Source organism: Pagrus major, chromosome 7, assembly GCF_040436345.1.
Source record: "Pagrus major chromosome 7, Pma_NU_1.0".
Classification (NCBI taxonomy): Eukaryota; Metazoa; Chordata; class Actinopteri; order Spariformes; family Sparidae; genus Pagrus; species Pagrus major.
The window spans coordinates 6,486,324-6,509,468 of NC_133221.1; the positions used below are offsets into that span (position 1 = coordinate 6,486,324).

Genomic DNA, 23,145 nt, shown 5'->3' on the forward strand with positions numbered 1-23,145 from the left:
CTATTTTTTACAGTTCATACCAGAGGAATCATGCAGTTGTAGCAATGCAAAGGTTAATATGAAAATGATAATACTTAAATTTATTTTACATTCAAAATAACGGCTCCTCAAAGCGGTGATAAAAGGAGCACGCCCATATAACTAATGGCACTTATAGATTTTTTTAACTTTATGTAAGCTCTATGTAGACTAAAGCACATATACTAAGAGTCATGTATTGGGGCCATAAGGGGAAAATCACAATCTTTACTGTTCTGTGGGGAGCTGATTGTAAAAAATGTTCGTGTTAACAAAACGCATCCGAGGTGACAGAATGGTGTCGTTGTGCAAATGTGTCCTTGTGGTACGTTTTGCCTTGGTCATAAATCACAGTCGATGAGCTTTTAATTTGATTTCAGCACTTTGTGTTCTGTCACTTAATGGACGTCTTATGGTGTTAGTCGTTTGGCATATGTGCAATTAATACCGTGCTTCTTGTTCGCCTATATGTATGTATGCGTGTAACTTCGGCTATCTTGAAGACAATAAATATTTCAACATTTGTTTGTTCTTCATCAGCGTGGACTACAAGGATGTTGGGAAATGTAATCAAGAGCAACTGCAAGAATATGTGACTCAGCAAGAAAAAGTAAATATGACTAGATTAGATTAGATTAGATTCAGTTGTTATTGTGCAGAGTACTGAGAAAAGAAAATACATTTAGCCTCTAATCAGAGGTGCAAAAACCAGTTAAGTGCAGAGTGATGTGCATGTATATAGACTAAACCAGGGCTGCACAAACTGGGGCCCCCACAGGCCAACGCTGGCCCACCATAAGGCATGTAACCAGATTATGTAATCAGGATACAAACAAAAGGTAACTGTATTCTGGTAAAGTTACAGGAAAGATGTAATTAGATTACAGATATGTTCAGTAGAAAAGGGGATTACTCACAGGAATATAATTTTAAAATAAAGAATGATACACTAGTCTGTTGCTTCACGAGTCTCACACGACATCACTCTGTCTTCAGTGAAACCAAATACACAATAAACAAAAGTCATGTTACTGATATTTGTTTTCTCCTGTCTTTATTTGCACGTTTAGGTTTAAAGTAATCTAAAAGATCCCTCTAATTAATTGTTTTTCATGATCTGAGCATGACAGGCTGAATCACACTCAGCCAATTAAAGAAACAGTACACATATAAATGAAAATTCAGAAATATCTACTCAACCCTGTGCTGATGGAAAGTTGGGGGAGTTTCCGAGTCCACAAAAAAATCCTGACAGCAAAACAGCGTTGCTCCTAAACAACTGAAGTAGATGGGTACTTGATTTAAAGTTTAAACCCCCCCCAAAAAACACACTCACACACTCTGTAGAGCATGTCCAACGTAATCAAGCTTGTGTACCGACTTCAAACAGGGCGCTCGCTAATGCTTTTAGCGTAGAAGCTACAGTGAAGATAGCCGCTCAAAAACGGGTGCATCCATAGACTTATTTATGCCAGACGAGCTGTATGGGGCCATTTTATTTATTTTGTTTTTAAATTTTTAATTCTTGGGGTTGGTTTTATTACACTTTGAAACAAGTCCCCATCTACTTTACTTGAGTTGTTGAGGAGAGTGCTGCCAATTGAATGAATTTTCATTTTTGTATGAACTTTTCCTTTAAGGGAACCTGGGATCCTGGTACCATTTTGCATTTTAACGATGGGTGCTAGCTATTGCCCTTGGCACGCCATAAAGTTTCAGTTTTGGCACTTTAACTAAACAATATGAATACCTGGAGATGTGTTCAGTATGAACAAACTTATACACTGCAGGTGTAAGTACAAATAATGACAGTAGTTTGGCAATATATACAGAATAAACACCCAGAGGCAGAGAGTCATCATGAAATATTTCCACCATTGACATCCAAATCATGTTAATACACACAAGTTAAAGCACCAACCCTGTGAGCTAGTAAGTGCAATGTAGGTGTGACCCATGAGTCATAACTTGCAATGTTGGGTGTAGAAGCAAATACGCCTCTGTGCCTCATGACTCTCACTCCTCTCTGTATTTACTTGTATGGCTGACAGACAAGTGACAGACAGTTATCTGACAGACCTGGTTGCGGTGCAGGCCATCATTCGTAGCTGACAGACACAGATGACTGCTGGACATCACCAATGAATACTAATTTAGACATTTTTTAGATTCGAGACACCTTAGAGATAAAAGATGTAAGACAAGATCTAAGGAATTGTATATTTCAGGTAGAGGAAGCCCTCAAATCTTCTTTTACCTTTTTATGATGTAATTTCTATGATGGATAGCAGACTGTGAAGTCTTTGGAAGGATGTGTTTTAGATAGTAATGTCTGAGACCCACCATTCACCCACCATTAAGTGATGAGTCGCGGCCCCCAGAGGCATAACTCAAACTGCTCCTTTGTTATCAATGAGACACACTCCTCTTGCATTACCCTCCATAATAGGTGTGATCATTTTAAATTGTGCATCAAAGTAATTGCCGTGGCACTGAAGGAGAAAAAGTGAGGTAGTTCTTGCACCGTATGAGACACGAGGTCCATTGTCTGTCGCTTCCCCCCGAGGGTTGTTTCAAATTAAGATGCAGTGTGAGGTTTTTTGCCAAGTGTATTGCTGGTATGTGCGAAGAGCTTCGTGTTCATTACCAAACATTAAATCATGAGAAACACTTAACATTATTTTAAAATGAAAACTTTATATTACCCTCACTGAACCTCCCCACCACCAGTTCCTGATGCTGTTATGAAGAAATTCACTCAGGCTTTTATGCATCTGGGCGCGAAAAAGAGACGGTGCAGGCAGCGATAACAGCTGCATGTCCCTACATGCAGGGTGACAGAATTGGAGGCGATTAAAGAAAGGCTTTTTGTGTGTAATTATGAAAGCAATCAAATTTCTGGGACTGGTCAACACCTCCTGCAGAATAACAGACCAAAATGAGGTGGCTTATTAAAATAAAAACAGAATTTAACAGTGCAAAACGACTGTACACTGCACATGATCTGCTTGACCACCACGTTGCAGCAGTTCATCCCAGGACAATGAATGTGACTGTGTGAATGCTCTGAGCTCAGAGGGGGTGGAACAAGGGAACAGTGGGTAGGGAGGCCTGACAGGAGGCCTGCTGTCAGCACTAATGTGCATCACGGCACTGCTCGCCAGTAACAGGTCCGTTCTGTGGGGAAACATCAGGGTGAAACAGCTCCAGGGACCAGTGAGAGGACAGTTAGCACCGATTCCGATCTGATAGCAAAAACATTGGTGGCAAGCTTGCCTCTGCAGGACAGTTTCATTCACGTTAACAGAGGGTGAATCAGCAGGTCCTGCAGGCGCCACATGTGTGTGAGGGAGGCATTCTGATGCAGATGCACTCGAGTGATATTTAAGGTTGGTTTGTTTGGGGAGTGTTACATCCTGCTGGAGGGACAAAAGGCATTAGCAGTCAGATACCAGACATTCTACAAATGACTCGGGCTATTCTGACACTATTCAAAACACTGAAACGTTATTGTCATGTGATAAAATATCTGCTTGATGCTCAAATCAAAGATGCGATCACGTTTGACCTCAGTTATAGGAAAACAAGTTATTAAATGAAGTTATTATTGTTAGTAAATTAAGATGTTTAAAGGGCAACTCCAGATATTTTACACACTACAGTGTGTTTATAGGTTTTGTGAATTATTACTGCATATGTGAAAAAAGTAACATAAAGCCTTTTGTGGCTCCAGAGGAAGCTGCATGTAATCTGATAAATTGCCACCACGTGACGTCACTTAGCGGTTATGTTGCTTTGTGGTTAATGTAGGCGTCAAGTTTTGAAAAGCAGTCAACTGATCTAACATTAAACTCCTAAAACACTGTTGGACTCATTATGGACAGTTTTTGGCAGCAAAATCAGAGATGCCACCTTTTTTTCATTCTGCCTACATTACCCACAATGCAATGTAGCCCCTGGGTGACACTACTGGGGGCAATTTATCAGATTACATTCAGCTTCCTCAAGTAGTAGCAGTAGTCCTCCCCATGTAAACGCACTGTAATGTGTACAACTGGTTGAGGCAACTGTTCAGTTTAATGCTTCCATTTCCTTTTCTGTAGTTGGGTTGCTTCCTGAAAAGTTTGTTTACAAGTTACAGAACAGAGGTTAGAGTTAGACATGCCCAGAAAAAGATAACATGCACTGTGCTGCAACAGAAACAGAACAGCAATGGTAAAGGTGAGTCACAAAGTATTTGTTTAAAAAATGTTCTTGTAGAGCATGGGTTAGTCATGAATCCAGAATACATACACTATTAGGCAAACCTCAGACTCACTGATACTTATCTTAAGGACTGGCATGATGAAGTCCATGATCACCCTCTGTAAGACTAGTTAGACTTATTTTGTGTCTGTATACAGAGCAAATCTGTCTAAACTGAGGTGTGGTAATCCTAATCTGCCAATTTCAAACATTACATATTTATGTGATTATGTTCTTAGACGGTGTAGTTTATGTCTGACAGAGGATTAAGGTCAGGAGAGTCATTATAGGGAAATGAATTTTTCCTGGTTTTGATGATCAGAGAAGAAAGAGTTAACCAATCTCAAAAAAGTAACAATTGAATTTAACTATAGCAATTTTATTTTCTCATGTTTTTTACTTATATATCTTTTTTTTATTATTATTATTTTCCCATAACTGCTGAGCAAATGCTAAATAAACACACTCTCTTTGTTTTCATGACTGAATAAACTGAATAAACAAACTTACCTTAAAGAACAACACAATTTCATACTGCTTTACTTTGTTTATATGTGCCCCTTTAAGTATTCAACTCAAACAGGGGCCATACAGACACCGCTGCACCAGCAGCAGAACAAAGAGACTCCCCATCTTTTCTATTTGTCCTCACCGGGGAACCACAAATATGTCAAACATGTGCAGAACTCAGAAAAGGGAATTCTTTTGCCGACCGATAAAAATTTCTCTGACGATCAACAACACAACAGCTGGTTGCGCTGAATAAACATGACTGGCTTGGGGGGTGAGAGAGGAGATTATATATTATCAGTGTCTTTCAGGAGCGACACCGGGATTATGAAAGAAGCCGGTCTGTGAATCTGGAGGAGAACAATGCAGTCAGCTGCTCCTGACACGTCAAGACAAAAAGAAGCCACCACAGCCTTCTCCTATTCGCTGATCCAGTTCCTATCAGGCTTGTCTGTCTGCTGAATACATAATCATTCATTCACGCGTTCGGGTTTTTTTTTCTTCAAAGTATGCTACTTTATCTTTAATTAGATTTTATTGGATGGATACATTTATTCTTCTTCTCGCAAGATCTGGGACGACGAGTTTGCAGGATTTTTGGAAGAGAAATCACATTAGCATGAAGTCAAACAATGGGACCAAGTTAATTAAATCAGTCAGAAGTAAACAATGTTTGCCCACTTGTTGCTGTCATTACCACAACAGAGCAGGAATACCAATGAAATAACTGCAATATAATGTATGATTAAGACAAATATTTGTCTTGTTAAACATAAGCTGCTGGTAGAAAGTAACTAAGTACATTTACTCAAGTACGCTTCTTATAATTTTGAAGTACTTCCCATCTAACAGCTGGATGTACCTTATAGAAAATCATATAGTAGTATAAGTAGTATAAGTATTCCAATGATAGACTGTAATAATACAACTCACAGAAAGAGACCATCCCGCCCAAATACTTTAATACTTTATGTGCATTTTGTTGTACTTTTACTTGTAACAGAGTATAGAGATTAAAGATACAAGTACTCCCACTGCACAGAGTGTGCTTTTTATGATCTCTCTGCAGTTTCATCATCTCGAGGCATCATACTGCTCCTCCAGATTGATCGCCTTTCACAGAGCCTTTGTGGTCACAGAACAATAGGAAATGAGCGGGAGGCCTCAATGTGTCACATGTGGTGCCTTTGATTAACATACTAGACTTGTTTGTGTAACAGGATCTCGGGGTGAGGCGAGAATACCAAAAACTGAATCAGAGTGTTTGCAGGGGGTATAAAAAATGTTTTAATTTCACTGGCAGCACGCGCGAAGTGATTGAGCCTCGCTAATGCAAAACACACACGGGATGTCTTCATTTGCGCCCAGAGGACACTTTGTTTAACGCGCAGTAGGACAAGATGTGAACCGACGAAATAAACATTTCAAGATAGAAAATGACAGACATGTGATCTCGTTATATGTATCACGCTTGTAAACACATTCTTTACTGGTGAAGTCTGCCTGCCAAACCTGCACTTCTGCTTGTGCATTGTGCTGACCTGTTCGGTGGCAGTAATAATCTCAAAACAACTATTAATATAACAGCAGAGGGCCAAACTGTCTAATAGCCTGTGCAACAGGCAGGATGAGGCGACAACCCAGCCTGATGTTAGAGATTTGGGTTTTGGCAATGGGTGTCTTCCTTCAGTCTTTGTTCACTGTTCTTTCGCTGGGAGTGGTTTCTGATAAAAGTTTGTTTTTCTTCTTTCTATGAGGCATTGCTGCCATTCAGGAGAAAGGGTGTGTGTGTGTGTGTGCGTGTGACTCAATCATTGTACGCTGAAATCTACTGAATATCTTCATTGACTGTGGATGTATAGCTTTAAACTACAACCCGCTGCCTGTTGTCTCCTTTCAGAAGGGTGGAGGAGGGGCTGTTATTTGACTTCACAGCCTGTGGGTGCTACTGTAGGTGATGGTCTCTATCTAAAGGAAACATCAGCAGTACCCTATATTGTTACAGGGTTTCTGAGCGTATAGTGAATTCACAGTCATTGTCACGATTTAGTATTATTATTATATAGCCTGACATACGTTGTAATAGGCAGAAGAAAGCGTCCCCTTCTATTTAAAGGGGCATTATGTAGTTTTGGAGAAGACATTCAAACTCTTATTCATTTATATTGACAATAGTAACGAGGTGATTACAAGTACGAACTCTGAAATATTTACATTTCATAATTGAATAAACAAGCTGTTCTCAGAGAAGAAAGCTGGAAAAGGTGGCAGGGTCCGCCAAATATAAACAAAGTAAGTAAAACAATTAAATGAAATGAAAACAAAGAGAGTTTGTTTATTCAGTTTGTTTAGTCAATGAAGACATGTTATCTTCTTCCCCAAAACTACCTAGTGCACCTTTAAGTATATGTTTTAATCAAATGTGAGTTTAGATGACAGTTAATCGAATAATGGGACATAAAAATGTGTCCATGCTTTCAACGTCGTGAAATAGGAAGAAGGCTGAAATCTCTCATGACTCAACCAACCTGCTTCTGCAAACACCCTCATGCTACTGTGAAAAAAAAAAAAAAAAAAAAAAAAGTTTGAGGCACCCCTCCCCCATCTCCACATGGTGGCTGATGCGTGACGTGAGAACGTGGAATAAAAGGGCTACACCTCAAGTAGTGAATCAAAACTGATGTTGCAGTGTGGGGCATGTGGCACCAATCAGAACCGGAGCTGAGCCCATTTCATTTGATATAGATATGCATTATTTTAGACAGGTAAAGTCGAAGTAAGTTAAAAAAAAAAAAGGGAAAAAAGAAGAAGTTAATATTAGATTTCACTGTGTGGGAGACACACCAGGAGCAAAGCCAACATGACAGTGACTGAAGAGCGTCAGAACATACCTGTCCACGCAGGTGAGTATCCGGGATGCCTTTAAAAAATACACGATAACTAACTAACTAACTAAATAACTAGCATATGTGTTTTTTTTAGAGGTATACTCATAGTTATGTGCTCAATCCTTGTCGGGTTATTCGCGACCACGTGACCGCCCTGTGGGTTTTTTTTTTTTGAGGGGTGCCGTGCACGCGCTCCATCTTCCCTTTGAGAAGCGTTGGGAGAGCGCGCGCCTCGGAGCTCAACAGCTGCACAGTGAGGACGAGTATGGTTCAACATTCAAACAAATTGAATAGGTGAGCTGACCAGCACCACCAGCACCAGCACCAGCAGAACCAGCAGCACCAGAACCGGCACCACCTCCACCAACAACGCGTTCGCTGTCGTGAATTTTAAAAAAAGACAAAAGAAGAAGAAGCGACTCCCAGAACAGAAACACTTGAGGTCCAGGTCGCTTTTGTAGTATCCCCCCCCTCCTCCTCCCTTCCCCTTCACCACCACCACCACCCCGTGTGTCATTATTAATCCGGAAACTCTCAGTTGGTAGGTATTGTTCGGGTGAGTTCCTAAGAAAAGAAAAAAAGTCGAGACAACAAGACGGTTTGTAGTGTTTTTTTGTTTTGTTTTTTCCGTTAACGTCGTCGTCGGGGAGTCCACGGGCTCAGCAGCAGCAGAACTTCAGCGACGTTAGTGAAGAAGTGAAGTTTGCTCATCCTCGTTAAAGCTCCGAACAAAACCCCCCCCAAAAAACCAAAATCAATAAGCGAGCAACGTGAGTACACAAGATTTACGCCGAGAAAAGTAACGTTAACTACCCCCCCACAGACACACACACACCCCTCCATCGAGAAGTGACCGTTGTGGGGTCGATGTTAGCTAGCTGAGTTGTTGTCAGCTAACTATCGTGTTGGTTTGTTGTTGTCGGCGCAGAGAAGAGAAAGCAAAGCCCTCCTCGTGTTCTGCTCGTTATGCACGTATAGAAATGTAATAAGCCTCTTGAGTTAATTAGCTGCGAGCTTTTAAATGTGCCTCTGAAAGCATGTGTGTGTGTGTGTGTGTGTGTGTGTTTGCCTGCCTACACCCCAAAACAAGCTAAACAGCACATTGGTAATATTGCAGCATGTGAACTTAAAAGTTGTATTAATGAGGAGAGTTGGGGTGATTTACTGGGAAATGAGTCGCTTTAACAGTTGGGATTTCCCCTTTTTTTTTTTTTTTTTTTTAATCAACCACATCCACCAGTTGTGCCATTATGTTGATGATGTAATGTGGATTGATTAGATTACACCACTCAAAGTTAGTCAGGCATGTTGGGATGCTTGAGTTTTTTCCACTGTTGCTTCTGTGACACATCAGCTTTCATTTTGTGTTTTTGTGAATATTTTTAGCCCCCGAAAATAATGCGACACACGTCATTTTGCTTTTATTGCATATGTGCAGCCACATCCCAGTACCCCTAACTGAATTTGAGTGGTGTAAACTTTAAAAAAAAACTTCAAAAAAAACTTATAATATAAATACCGAGATGCTACATCAGGCTGCTGTGTGTTTTCACTGTTGGCACAGAGCCTTTTAAAACTTGCAGATCCAGTCACTCCACTCTTGTCTCAGTCGAGTTGAGTGTCATTTGAATGTCTTTCCAAGAAGTTCATGATACACGCTGAAAGAGCGACTGTGACAAAAGGAGAAGGAGGTAATTCCAGTGGTCACAAAACAAAAGCAAAACAAAACTCACACCTGGAGCCAGCCACTGTAAAGGTGCGATGTGTGAGTCAACGAGGCAGCCGAAGGATTGTCGGCTACTGTAACTTGCAACTTAACGTTTCCCTTGGTCGCACTGGTGCGATTTAACAGTTTGTTTTTTTCAACAATTGCGGTTATTGCCATTTTTAGACAGAGAAACGTGGGAAACGTGCTCGCACCCTTATTCCTGTTCAGAGTCATTCAAATAACGTGATAAGAAATTAAATTAAAATGTATTATTAGGTGCACCTAAATGAAAAAAATGGGTGCAACCAGTGTAAGAAGTTATTCAGGAGCCCACGAGGTGTCTGGCTGTTGTTTATTGTTTTTAGTGCATATGACATTTCTCAAGTTTCATTTTTGTGTTCACAAGCGAAGATAGTTGTAACATGAGAAGTTAAAGATGACCAGAAAAATGCTTAATATTACTTTTAATGGTTTAATGTAGTAATATTTGAATATATTTATATTCAACTTCAGTTTCTTGTTTTATAATTAATAGTGTCTGATCATTTAGGGCTGCACGGTATGGAAAAAAAATCAAATTGCGATTATTTTTGACAGATAATGGGATTTCGATATGATTCAGAATTAGTGGAAATGCATTTTTGCATCGTAATTTAAATTTTCACTGAAAAAAAACCCCTGCAATTATATGACAAACACATCTGGAGGACAAGATTTGTAGTCCAGGGGATCTCTGCAGCACTACAGTGTTTCATTATAATGCTGTTTTGACTTTTTATCACATAATTGTAGCTTCTTGTGATTTGGATATTGCACTTAGCTTTATTGCTATTTTGATAATAGTACAATTAATTGTGCAGCCCTTTAATTTATTGTCATTTTGAAGCAATGTAGTTTACAAACTTATTGTTGTTTTTATCAAAAATGTGAGCTGGAATGACAGTATGAACCTATACATTAAGTTACTATATATGAAGTCTGCCAAATGTAGCTGATTTCTCACGGACTGAACTTAACATATATATACTAAGGTATAAATATGTTTTATCAGTGGCCAGAGGAAATGAGATGTCTCTGCAGTTGATTGCTAAAAAGATACATTTCCTGTTTCAGTGTAAGGGAAGGCAACTCTCTCTATGTGGTTTATTTTAAACTGATTTTATCTCTGGTAAGGTTGTAGCTACCTGACTCTGTTTTGTATTCAGCAATGCCTAAAGACACTTTTCCCATTGTTCACAGGTTGGTAGTCATCTGAACCGTGTGAGCAGCAGAGGACAATGCCGACTCACTCGTTGCTGCCGTGTGTGGAGAGCCCAGATGGACTTGCCCAAGATATTCTTATTAGTAACAATGCTAGCATCCCCGGGCCTGTCTCCAGCATGACACCACACACCACCTACTCAGAAAAGGCTGTGTTGCAACCCGGAGGAAGTGTACCATTATCTTGTATGTTCTGTGATCAGACCTTCACGCATCAGGATGAGCTGGGACCCCACGTATTAACACAGCACCCCACCACTTTCTTTGAACCGGCTGTGCTTCGAGTTGAAGCAGAATTCAGGATCCCGGGAGAGAGACCCCGGCCCAAATCAAGCAGCCTCCCCGTGGAAAAAGAGGAGGTTCACAGCTGTATTGTGTGCGGTCAGGTTTCACAAGATGCCAGTGAGCTGGAGACCCACATGAGGAAACACAAGGACTACTTTACCTACTGCTGCAACGTGTGTGGACGGCGGTTCAGAGAGCCCTGGTTCCTTAAGAATCACATGAAGATGCACGTTAAACCAGGACCAAAAAGCAAGGCCCAGCAAGACCTGGAGACCCCAGCCACAGTCAACGGCGTCGTCCAAGACACTAATCCAGAACCTGTTGTCACACTTTACAAAATGTGCATGGTTTGTGGGTTTTTCTTTCCAGACCATGACAGTTTGGTCGAACATAGCAAAGTACATAATCGAGAGGTGGAGCCTGGCAAAGATAAAGACAAGGAGAACATTGATGGCACTACTGAATCCCTTACCAATCAGGAAACATTTCTTCACGGTCTAAAACTTCAGCCTCGCTCTGCAGGAAATAGTTTGCAACATGAGAGATCATCAAAATGGATTCCCCAGCTAGATCCCTTTAACACATATCAGGCCTGGCAACTTGCTACAAAGGGCAAGATAGCAGTCGGTCCAAATACTACTAAAGATATCGGTCAGGAAGCCAGCACAGACAATGAGGAATGTGGCTCTGATAAGGAGGAGTTGAGTAATATTTGGTCCGAAGGACAAGGAGACAAAGCTACAAAAGAGGTCCTTGGGAGAGAGCTCCGGTCTCAGCAGCAGACTGTTAATGAAAACCCAGCACCACAGCGGAGGTCTCTAATGCAGAAAGATAAGGACAAAGAAAGGCCGACCACTTGTGAAGAATGTCAGAGAACCTTCAGGACCTACCACCAGTTAGTTCTCCACTCCCGGGTCCATAAACGGGAGAGAGGTGGAGGAGAGAGTCCAACCTCTGTTGATGGGAAGCTGTCAAGAGCAGGCTCATTTGAGCATGCAGAAGAAGGGTTGGAGGAGGGCTTCGACGAAGCAGCATTGGCAGAAAACCTGGGTGCAGGTAAATTTAAGAGCCAATTAAACTCATACAGTCGTAATTGTGATTAAGGAATTGTTTTGTACAATAATCTATGTTAACAAGTGCTCCCTCTGCTGATTGGAGGGATAATTACACCATGTTTTTGTGATTTTTATTTTGTCTTTTTTCCTTTCTGTGTATTTATGTATGCATTTGTCTGTTTTCAAAGGTGAAGATGGTTTTGATCGATCAAAAGTCAGATCAAAAGAATGCAGTTACTGTGGCAAATCATTCCGATCAAGCTATTACCTCACAGTTCATCTGAGGACCCACACAGGTATATTAAACACAATCGGCTTGAATGATAATGTATATGCGGCTCATGCAGCAGGTCTAATTTCTGTTTGCCTTTGACTGTTTCAGGTGAAAAACCGTTTAAGTGTGCCTACTGTGACTACGCTGCAGCTCAGAAGACTTCACTGAAATATCACCTGGATCGGCGTCACAAGGACAAACCTTATGTAGACATTCCCAGCCGACCCGTGCCTTTAATGCCCTCTCCTAGTGATGGAAAACATGGACATGACAGTGAAAATCCTGCTCCAAATAGACCCACACTTTGGGCTTCTGGAGCAAGATCGTGCACCAGTGGAACACCAGAGGACGGATTTGATGGCATAGGGAGCAAGCTGAGCAAACCAATCGTCCAGGTGAATGCTGAGTGTGAGAAATTAATTGCCAAGTCTGCTTACTCCCCGATTGATGATGTCGTAAAGTGCCCCGTACCTGTTAATCTGAAGATTGAAAAGGAGGAGATAAAAAGCGAGAACTGTGAGGCCCCATTAAATCTGTCCCTAAAAGTGTCTATCTCCATCCCTGCCAGTGCAGAACCCAGACATGCTTTAATTCCAATTGCCTGTTCATTTTGTGCATATAAAACCATGTACCCAGAGGTTCTGATGATGCACAAAAAGCTGACCCATAAAGACAAGTCAGACAGTACAAAAAAGAATGGACTTGGAAGCCTTTTGAAACAGAAACGTTTCACAGGTTGTCCCCCTGCGCTTGATGGGAAAGATGTCGCCCCACTTCCGATGTTTGACCGTCGCCACCCTCGCCGGACCAAGTCCCCGCCTCGTCAACAGGCAAAACCACAAGAAAAGACTCCTGTTAACCCACCTCCTGCTCCTAAACGGTCCCCTATCCATGCACCCCAACACGATGTTGTCCAGGAGACCCAGCGTCAGAGACCTAATGTTGATCCACTTCCCAGTCAGGAATTCTCCAGGTATACGGAGCTCCTGAGGAAATCCAACACGGGAAGCAAGTACGTCTTGGACCGACCAGGCCCCCAAGACAGAGTGGGCATTGGTGAGAGGAGTTACCCAGCCAGAAGTGGTGTCATTTGGCACTCGGACGCTGCCAGGTTGTGCCTGTCGAGCCGATTTGGGAGCCTCCCCCAGATGGATTTTGGTGAACCTTCCAGCAAGAGATTAAAGTATTCGGTACCTCCAGGCAGGGAAACTGACACCGGTGAGAAGCCTGGCTTTAGAGGACCAGCAGGGGATGGATCCAGCAGGCTGCTTATCTCAGGTAGAAGTGTTAAAACCACATCACAAGGGTCGGGTCCATCCACAGTGTCTGAGAACTTAGGACCTTTGAAGACTACATCTACAGCTATTGGAGGAAGTTTGGACACTGAGTGGGGCATGATGAACCTCCTGCGCTCCTACAAGCCCAGTGACCTGGCTTCTCTGTATCACAGCACACCAACCAATCCCTGTCATGGAGGACTGGCCAACCCAAGAGCAGGTACGTATTAGGTTAGGAGAGGTTTAAATAGTAGAACAGTTTTTATTCAAACTAGGCTATTATATATCTGCATAATCTAGCAGTTTGTAAAGTTAACAATAAAGATGTTTTCTCAGGGGGCAGAACTGTGCTGTACCAACACTTACCCAGTCTGCCCAACCTGCAGAGGAGAGACCCCTCAGGCCTTTTCCCTAACCAACGCTATGGGACCACTGACAAAAGTACCTAATGTGGCACCAAGGTAAAAGGCTGCAAACTATTTTGAAGTACATAAAAACAGAGCTTCCTTTTTTTTTTTTTTGACTTTCAAACCCCGACAGGGATCTTTTGAAAAGTTGTACCATGTACATAAAAAGTATTTCTTTTCCTTCTCTCTAGATTTGAACTGTGCTGCTACCTTATTTTGGACAACGTCTTGAAAAAGTTTGTTTAATTGTACAGATGGTTCGTGCTCAAAAGATCCCCCTAATTTAATAGCATTTCATTAGACGAACATTTATTTGCAATTCAGAGACCTTTGGTGTACATTTGTTTTCTTGTTTGAATGGAAAAGTGCAGATCACCTCTTTCTGAAGATATTCCACTGGTGTGCACTCTGATATTTTTTCCACTTGAAACTGTTGCTCAATCCATATTTGACCCACACTAACCTTCAGATATCTGTAAGTGTCTATGACATAACAGTAAAATGTGTATGTGGGGATTACAAAAATATATATCTGTAAGCTTTCAGTACATAAAAATTGTATTAAGCATAAACGTAAGAAATCTAATTTGTGTGAGAAATTGCTGCTCTGGTCAATTAACTGCTGGTGTCCAGGCCGCAATTAAGCACTATTCTTGTTTTTTTTTCCTTTTCCAAGGCACTGAAGGGTGTGGGTGTTTTGTCTGTGAATATCTTGATGGCTTCGGCCCAGTGGTTTACAAACAGGCCACAGTTACAAGTCCTGTGTATTTTTGAATTGGTCTACCTCATTTTGTGCTCTAGACTGTTACGTTTGTTTAAAGCTGCTGCAGCTATCATGTCAGCTGACTCTCTACACCCAGCCGTCTATCAACGACACAGATGCGTTGAGTTAGAGTATAACTAGATGGACATGTGTTGGTCAGGCACCACATGAAGCTCATCTGGTGACAACTGCTGAGGCCATATCGACCCTACGGCGCATGATTGACTGTAACACAATATGGGTTGTGGATTTCTTTGATACACTTTGTATTTACAAGCCGAGTTTTAAACACAGAACAGATTTTGTGGTTATTTTTTTTGTCCTTGAGTCTATCATCTGCTTTAGTGGTGCCTCCACAAGCTGGAAAATGTACCAAATTTCAGAGTTGTATTTGTGTATTAAAAGGTTATGCTGGATTATTTGGAGTACGCATTTTGATCACTATTCAGGAGTTTGTTTTTATTATGCAGAGTCTTGAAAGTGTCCCAGCTAGTCATCAAGCAACTATTTAGATGTGGTATGACTGTGGTTAGAAAAAAGTACAAAAGCAGCTATGTTAATAATGGCTCGATTAATTAATTACACACTGTGAACAAGAAGTCTCAGGTTAACTCATCTGTTGTGTAATTGAGTATTTTTGCCACATTGAAAGGCTTGGGTTAAGTTATTTCTTTTGTTGTTGTTGTTTGATATTCACATTAACGTTTACTTGTGTAAAAATGAAAATATTGTTTGAGATCTGTATGACACATTTCAATAATAAAGTGAGAGGCGAAAAAGCTCTTTGGCATTTTTTGTTACTCCATTGTGTTGGCAGCTGACCACCAACAGTCTACCGAGCACAGAATGAAGATTTAGCTGCAGTTCAAAGCAACAAAATGTAACTTCCTGGGGAAACATAGGTGATTGTTTAGTGTCGTCCTCATGACATGACAAGCATCATGACAGAGGGAGATATGAAGTTCTTCTGGCAACAATAGGCCACTATCAGGACTACAACTCAGAATTTTAATACTTACAATATTAATGAGGTAATAATACATTTCAGAAATATTTATTTTCTCCATGACTAAATAAACAAGCTGTTCTCAGAGGAAAACAAGGTTCCCAGAACACGGTTTGAAGCTAGAAAGGTGGCAGGGTCCGCCACATATAAACAAAGTAAAACTGTATGAAATTGTGTTGTTCTTTAAGGTCAGTTTCTTTATTCAGTCATGAAAACAAAGAGTTTGTTTATTTAGTTTGGGCATAAAAAACAATCTGATTACAATTTCTTCCCCAAAAATACATAGTGCTCCTTTAACATGTACTATATATATATATCGATTATCAGATCCAATAATAAGCATTTTTCTGATAATCAGAACCTTTTTCTTTTTTTATCTGATTGCTGAAAAAATGTATTTTAAAATGTCACTTTGGCTCTTGAGCGGCATGTAATCTTCAAAGTAACTAGTAGAGAGGAGTAAAAAGTACAATACTCAATAAAAGTAAAAGTTCCCTTCAAATAGTACAGTACAGTACTTAAGTAAATGTACTGTGCATTCCATTACTGCATGCATTCAAATGGGACAAACCTGTCTATCATTTAAACATCTGCCAGGTATAGATCTCATCAGTGTAGCTGAAAAACTTCTTGGATTGTCCAACAAACCACCTACAAATGTAGTACACATAACACAGACTGCATTCTACAAATCTCTTTGTTTATTATTGATGAGGATTCTCATTAGCTTCTGCTGAAGTGGTTATTAGTCTTCACGGTGTCTGTTAGCACACAAATATACACGGGGCATGATCTATACATTAACAATTATAAAAAGTAACTATGAGAGAAATATGAAAACACAGGAACAAAACTAGAATGGCACACAGTTAAGTGCATACCTCCGCCAAGGCCCGACAGTCCCCTTTAATTCGATCAGACCTAATCCAATATAAAGTGAGAAGAAATTCCTGGATCCGTCCATTAATCAGTGTCTGCACTTAAAATTTAATGGCGTCTATGCTGGGTGGAGGTTTTGTTTTAATCCGTTCTATAGTTTTTGTGTAATCCTGCCGACAAACCAACCAGCTACCAACAAACTGACACGGCTGAAAACGTAACCTTCTCGTCCCTGGAGCAGGTAATAATTCACCTTTTCCATTTCAGTTATATCATTACTGGACTGTTCATATGTATGCTATCGCAGTCCCGTGATTATAGTAATAGTAGTAATTTCAGACTAATGCTCCCACCAGCATCCTCAGTCCCTAACAAGAAACAATTGAGGCTACATGAGCCTCACCTTCATTACAACGAGAATGATTTTTTTTTGCTAAAAGAAATACGGGTCAACATTTTTTGGCATGAAAATGTACCATATGTAAAAAATATGTAAGTAGATTTAGATTTGGACTACTGACAAACATGTGGTGTATAGTCCCTTTCCTCGTCAATGACTCAGATTGGCCACTAGATGGCAGTATTTACAAAGTCTAAATTAAAGCCTTGTCGGATTATGGTTTCAAAGCCATGCATGTTCAATCTGAATAGCAGACCTATGTAGTTCAGTTAGTTATGATGCATCTATATATGGTGGACAGGTTGTGAATGAAATTACAGACCTACAGTGGAAAATACAGGAGTGTTTATTAGCCTTGATACAATTAGAAACTGTATTTGAAAAAAGCTTGTACTGCTCTCTTTGTTTTTAACACTCACACTAATGATTATGCTATGCCTGTGGTCACACCCTAATTGGTCATGTCACACAGGTGTTGCCTATCAGCTGTCAAAGGCAACACACCTGGTATGACATCAGCGGTGCGGTTGAAAGTTTCAAACAGAGCCGTGCTGCTTTGTGATTCCTTGAGCATTTTACGCCTTGAAAAAGCTTCCTGAGAGAAGTTTGGTAATAGCTTCTACATCTGCAAGACATGAGCGCACCATTGTTGAATTTCTCCATATCCACACACACACGGAGCAGACTGACAAAACCCATCACAACGGTGCATTCTGTAAACAACAAATTGCAGGGGACAATCTTCAGCACATTGAACACTTTAAACTTTGATTCTCTCCCCCCCCTCCCCCTTCCTCCTCCCTTTTTGAGTAGACCACATCTGTTTGCTGTCTGTTCCCCTGGGCCAGCACTGTGTAATCTATTGCATTAGCTCACATTAGTGCATATCGCCCATGGGCCTTGGTAATCACAAACGCAAAATGAGCATTTCACTTAGCATCACCCTCATATTCCCCCACACTGTGGCAAACTTAGTGCAAGCGCGTGGCAGAGAGCGCCAAGTCGACAACAGCTTATGACATGCATCCCGTTACTCTCAATCCCCGTGTCCAGGATGCTGCGAGGGTTTTCGTGTCAAACGGCCCCGTGATAGGCAAAGATACACTTTGTATTTTCTTCTCTGTTTATTTCCCCGTTCTGTATGTTTCTCCTCTGTAATTTGAAGGCCTCGAGAAGTGCTAAGTTTTGTGCATTTCTGCCAGAAATGTGTCCTGACACTTACCTATGTCTTTATTCCTTGATGAATGGCACTGCAGGCCTCCCTTTCATTAAACTGCATCATTGCAGGGCACACAGACGCCTAAAATAATGTGTGATTTGATACAGTTACATGGTGGAAGAAAAGATGCATCTCTCAAGAATTTTCCCTTTTTTAATTATAATTCGAACTTCATTTATTTGACCACATCTTGCATACCATGCTTCATCGTCAGTCATGCACAGAGATTTAAAAAAGGACAACCCAAGAAATTGTTCATGTCTCATGCATATTCACATGGGATTTCTTATTTTTGTCAAAATGCTTTGGCATGAAACACCTGAGGTCGTCACGGCTCCTTATCGAGTTTCTTTCATCTCATTAGGTTTCGTGTGATAAGGATTCGCGCAGCAGCCATTTTAGCGCACAATTCAGTACACAAATGGCATTTTATGCTTGCATTGCCATCCATTCATCTGCTCAGAGTGTTTGGCTTTAGAAGAGGTTATGTTTAGCTGAAACATTTATCTGTGACTGAAGATGTGCTTAGCAATTCCACCCCTTCCTCTTTCTCTCCAGTAGTATGACGATCAAATCTCCTACCTCCCTCCCTCCTCGTAAAGTAAACTTCATGTTTTTCTCCATCCCCTTAAGTGCTCTCTCCTCTTATTTTCAGTCCTTTCATCACTCATAATTGTTGCCTCCAGATTGTCAACTTGCATGAATTAGCAATTGGGCCAACAAAGCGGATACGGTCAATTGTTGAATATCCTGTCAGAATTTGAGGCAGAAAGTCTGCTCTGGCTGTGATTGCTCATCATCGTCACCCCATTCCTCTGAGGAAGAGGAGCAATGTAATGGTTCCCACAAAAACAGCCCCTGGCCTTAGGAAAGGGATTTGGGTGTCTGGAGACAACAGGGGCCATATGGAGCGGGCTGAGATAGCAAGGCACATGTACAGAATAATGGATGACGTGTCATGTTTCATGTTGCTGAGAAGCCATCAAGAGACTTGGTTTGGGGAAATCAAAAGGCTCACATACAGCAAAAGCGACTGTTGGACCATTTAGCATTTTTTGTTTATTTTTGTGTCGGGTGAGTGCTGAACATCGATATAGCCTTGAAGAATGTGTTGTTCTATTTTCAGTGCCTTTGGTCTGCGGAGGTTATTTGGAAGTAAACAGATGATGATTCTGGTTGGCTGTTAAAGGCTAAAACATGAGATCATAGCAGACAGATTTAACAGCATAACAACGTGTTTCTGAAAAGAAGCATTTCAGCCGGTCTTCACCAGAAAAATCCTTCATGCAAGGAGCTTATTAAGACACATATTGACGATTAGGCGGCGATCACTAATAATCATCATGGGAGCAAAGGCAGCAGAGTTGCTGCAATAAAATGTTTGCACTTAACATTTCTGCAATCCACTGATACTTCCACATTGTCCGTGTCATACATACTGAATTGACATTTATACAATATGTGTAATATCACGTTCAAATTACATGTTTATGACCTGACTTTCATATTGGGAGGTGGAGGGTGGTGGAATTAAGCGAGAAGACTGCAAAGCCAGTGACTGCTGTTCGAGACTCGTTTCAACATTTGTAAGCGTGACACCACTGGATATTTTTAAGGAGACCAATTCTTTTTCCAGCTTCCAGACAATTTCCAGCTGTGTTTGTGGCAACTAAAAAAACTGATATTTTTGACAGGAAGTCGGGGCATCTCCAGCTCTGTTTGTGGCAACGAACACAGGTGTTTTTAATGGAAATCCAGACATCTCCAGCTGTGTTTGTGGTGATCAAATGAAGTATTTTAATCCAAAACATGATCCTTTTGTAATCCTAGCCATGTGTTTTTTGGGCCTAAACCTAATCAGAGCAACAGCCACAAGATAAAATTCAAAATTGAACATGAAGAAACGTAAAGTTGCTACATATTGGTGATATTTATAAACATACATTGCCGACATTCATTCTGGCAATGGGGTTGCCACTTTGGCCCAGACTCAGACATCTCAATAACCATTGAATAGACTGCCATGAATTTTTCATTCACAGTCCCCAGAGGATGAATCCTAATAACTCTGGTGATCCCCTGACTTTTCCTCCAGTGTCACCAGCAGGTTAAGGTTATGGTTTGTGCTTTTAAATCAAATAACAACTATTGCATGGATTAAATTTGGTAAACATTCATGTTCCCTCCAGGATGAATCTTAATAACTCACACCCACATCAGCCTCAGCCGTAATTTGAGTTCAGTGCCAATTAGCAAACATTAGCATGCTAACACGTTTAAATAAGATGGCGAACACATCTGCTAAACATCACGGTATGATAGCGTTGTCATTGTGAGCATATTAGCATGCTGATGTTAGCATGACAGCACTGTGAGGCCATCATACATTCATGATCCCCAGAGGATGAATCCTAACAACTTTGGTGATCCTAATAACGAATAACAACTATTGCATGGATTGCCATTAGATTAGCATTTAGCTGAAAGCGCTGCTAGGCCTTAGTACACCCTCACAAAGCTATTAGCCTGGCTGTAGACTTACATAAATGTAAAAATCATACAGTGAGATAAATAAACCCAAAACATCAATATCAGGTATCCAGGACTCAGTGCATGTTACAGAATGTGAAATCCACTGCTGCTGTTGACATAAAAACTCATCTGTCCGGAGCGCTCCAGTCAGGGGGGCACTGTATACTTAGTCCCTCCCCCCTCCTATCTGCTCTACCTGCATGTGGAATAAGCCGAGCACCTCACCTCTGTTTTTCTCCCAGTGTCAGAACTACACTTAAGTGCTGTTTCCGATACCCATGAGTAAGCCCCATAAAAGCTGCCCCATCGCCGCAGCGTTATTGTTTCTTGCGGATGATTGATTGATGGATGAGGGCTGACACTTCAATGAAGCCATTTTCACTGGCATCTCTATCCGATGATGTGCAGCGTATATTTTCCATCCACGCCTCATTGCTCGCCTGTGTCATTCCTGGAACTTCATTTACACCATGTTCCCTGAAGGACCTTTTTTAGCCCCATCTCCCTTTTTCTCTCCCTGGCTCCTCTTTTTATCTCCTCTTTTTTTCCATGCCATAAAATAATGCTATTTCTTGTCGACTCTGGAGGGGCCTGGAATCATTTGCAGAGAACGATAAAACCAAAGGCATGGAGGGGTTATTTACAGGAAGTGTAACACTGACAGGGTCCCACTGTTCTGCTTTTTTCACTGTCAGATGCCAAGTCCACGCTGAGACGGGGCAGGGCTGTGATATACATTTCAAACGCGCTCGACGTACACCGCGCGCACACACAATCATTTACTCTTATCTACAAGAGCCAAATAGGGACTTCCAGCATTGCAGATCCTACCGAGATGTGGTCCAAACATACCAGAAAAACATGTTAAAGTATATTAGTTCAATGACAGTGTGATTGAGGTGCCTTCTCCGAGACAATTGCCTGTTTTTGCTCATATGGGGAGCAGATGGTAAGCAGGCATCAGTGCGGCAGGCTTTCTGGGATGACAGCCATGAGATTCCCCCTCAGGTGCCATTGGAGCCCCTTTAGAAGGGGAGAGTGATTGGTAGGACATGGCACCTCCTAAGCAACTGTTTTTTCCTGACTTTCCCCGTCTTACAGTTCTCATCAACAAGATACAGTGCAGCACGTTACGTTCAGTGTCACCTAATTATCTACTTCCTTTTTTTGCAGCTTAGATCAGATGTGGAAAACAGTTTATTTATTACTTATGATAAGATGCTTTTCAGGACATATTCCCAGACAGTAGGTTGGCTTTAGTTACACTAATGGTTAATTCACTGTTAATTAAACGTTAGTTCATAGAAACGAATGACGAAATGCTCCATAAAGCATTTATAAAACAATTGTTTATCATAAAGTTGCAGCTGATTATTACAATACTTTGTAAATGGTTAATAAATAACGTGTAGTTCATCTATAAACATTATCTGGATGGACATTATAGAGCTGCAACTGATGTTTATAAACCTTTACAAATTGCTTAATAAATGGTTTATAAAACATAAAATTCTTTGTTCTCTTTAGTTTGATTAATTACAAATAAACCATTTATTAAGCTTTTGTAAAGATTTATAAAGATCAGTTGAAACTTCACAACAAACAATCGCTTAATAAATGGTTTATAAAGCATTTCATTGTTTGTTAACGGTTAAATAACTATTAAGTAAAGTTAAACTAACCATACATTTACCATTTAGTCACAGTGGTTATTCTAAAGTGTTACCTTTGCTTTAAAAAATATAAACATATATATTGTCTTTGCTGCATTCTGTTTCATCTATAAGAAGTATATAAACAATGAAAAACACAAAATCAGTTGTTAATAGCTATGAGGACGTCTTTATAAATGTGTTTGTTGTAATCATATACAGTCATAAAACATATAGTCATATATCTTTATGTACATTTATAAACAGTTTATGAGCAGATATAATTATTAATAACATATATTATAATCCAGATTCATGAATTTATGAAAACTTTAAACCGATAGTCAGAAATTATAAACAATTATAGTTAAAGAAATGTTTAATAATTACTATGAACTTGTTGTAAGCTATTTTAAGTACATCTTTATTTTGAAAATCAATATTTATGAACAATTAAAACCCTTATTAACACGTGTACCCATCTATCCGTCTTTATTTAGAAAAGCTTGCTGTAACTATGAATTACGTTTGAAGCTGTTGGATGTTGATTATTTAAACAACAAAGTCAGCATCTAATTTATGTTGATCATATCTGTGTGCTTATCTGAGCCTGGACCAAGAAGCAGGTTGACTTCTGAATAACTTTGCTGAGTGAAACCTGGAAACTCTCGACAAAACTACAACATGGACTCGTCTAAAAGGGCCCGTTCTGTGCAGGACTTAATCAAATCATCCACATAATCCAGAAAATGTGTAAAGTAATGTTG

The 23,145-nt window shown here is 40.4% G+C and overlaps 1 protein-coding gene across 5 annotated transcripts; it reads left to right on the forward strand.

Annotated features, from left to right (window-relative positions):
- The first annotated feature begins 7,482 nt into the window (after positions 1–7,482).
- znf217 (zinc finger protein 217) lies at positions 7,483–15,473 on the forward strand. 5 transcript variants are annotated; one of them, XM_073469502.1, is made up of 6 exons: positions 7,483–7,676; positions 10,609–11,970; positions 12,158–12,265; positions 12,352–13,740; positions 13,857–13,981; positions 14,119–15,473. In XM_073469502.1, the coding sequence occupies exons 2-5, from the start codon at positions 10,647–10,649 to the stop codon at positions 13,967–13,969; spliced, it is 2,934 nt and encodes a 977-aa protein (XP_073325603.1). In that variant the 5' UTR covers positions 7,483–7,676; positions 10,609–10,646; the 3' UTR covers positions 13,970–13,981; positions 14,119–15,473. The 5 variants fall into 5 exon arrangements, with proteins under 5 accessions (XP_073325603.1, XP_073325604.1, XP_073325602.1 ...); XM_073469503.1 differs by lacking the exon at positions 7,483–7,676 and adding an exon at positions 7,872–8,202; XM_073469501.1 differs by lacking the exon at positions 7,483–7,676 and adding an exon at positions 7,889–7,955.
- Positions 15,474–23,145: the final 7,672 nt, after the last annotated feature.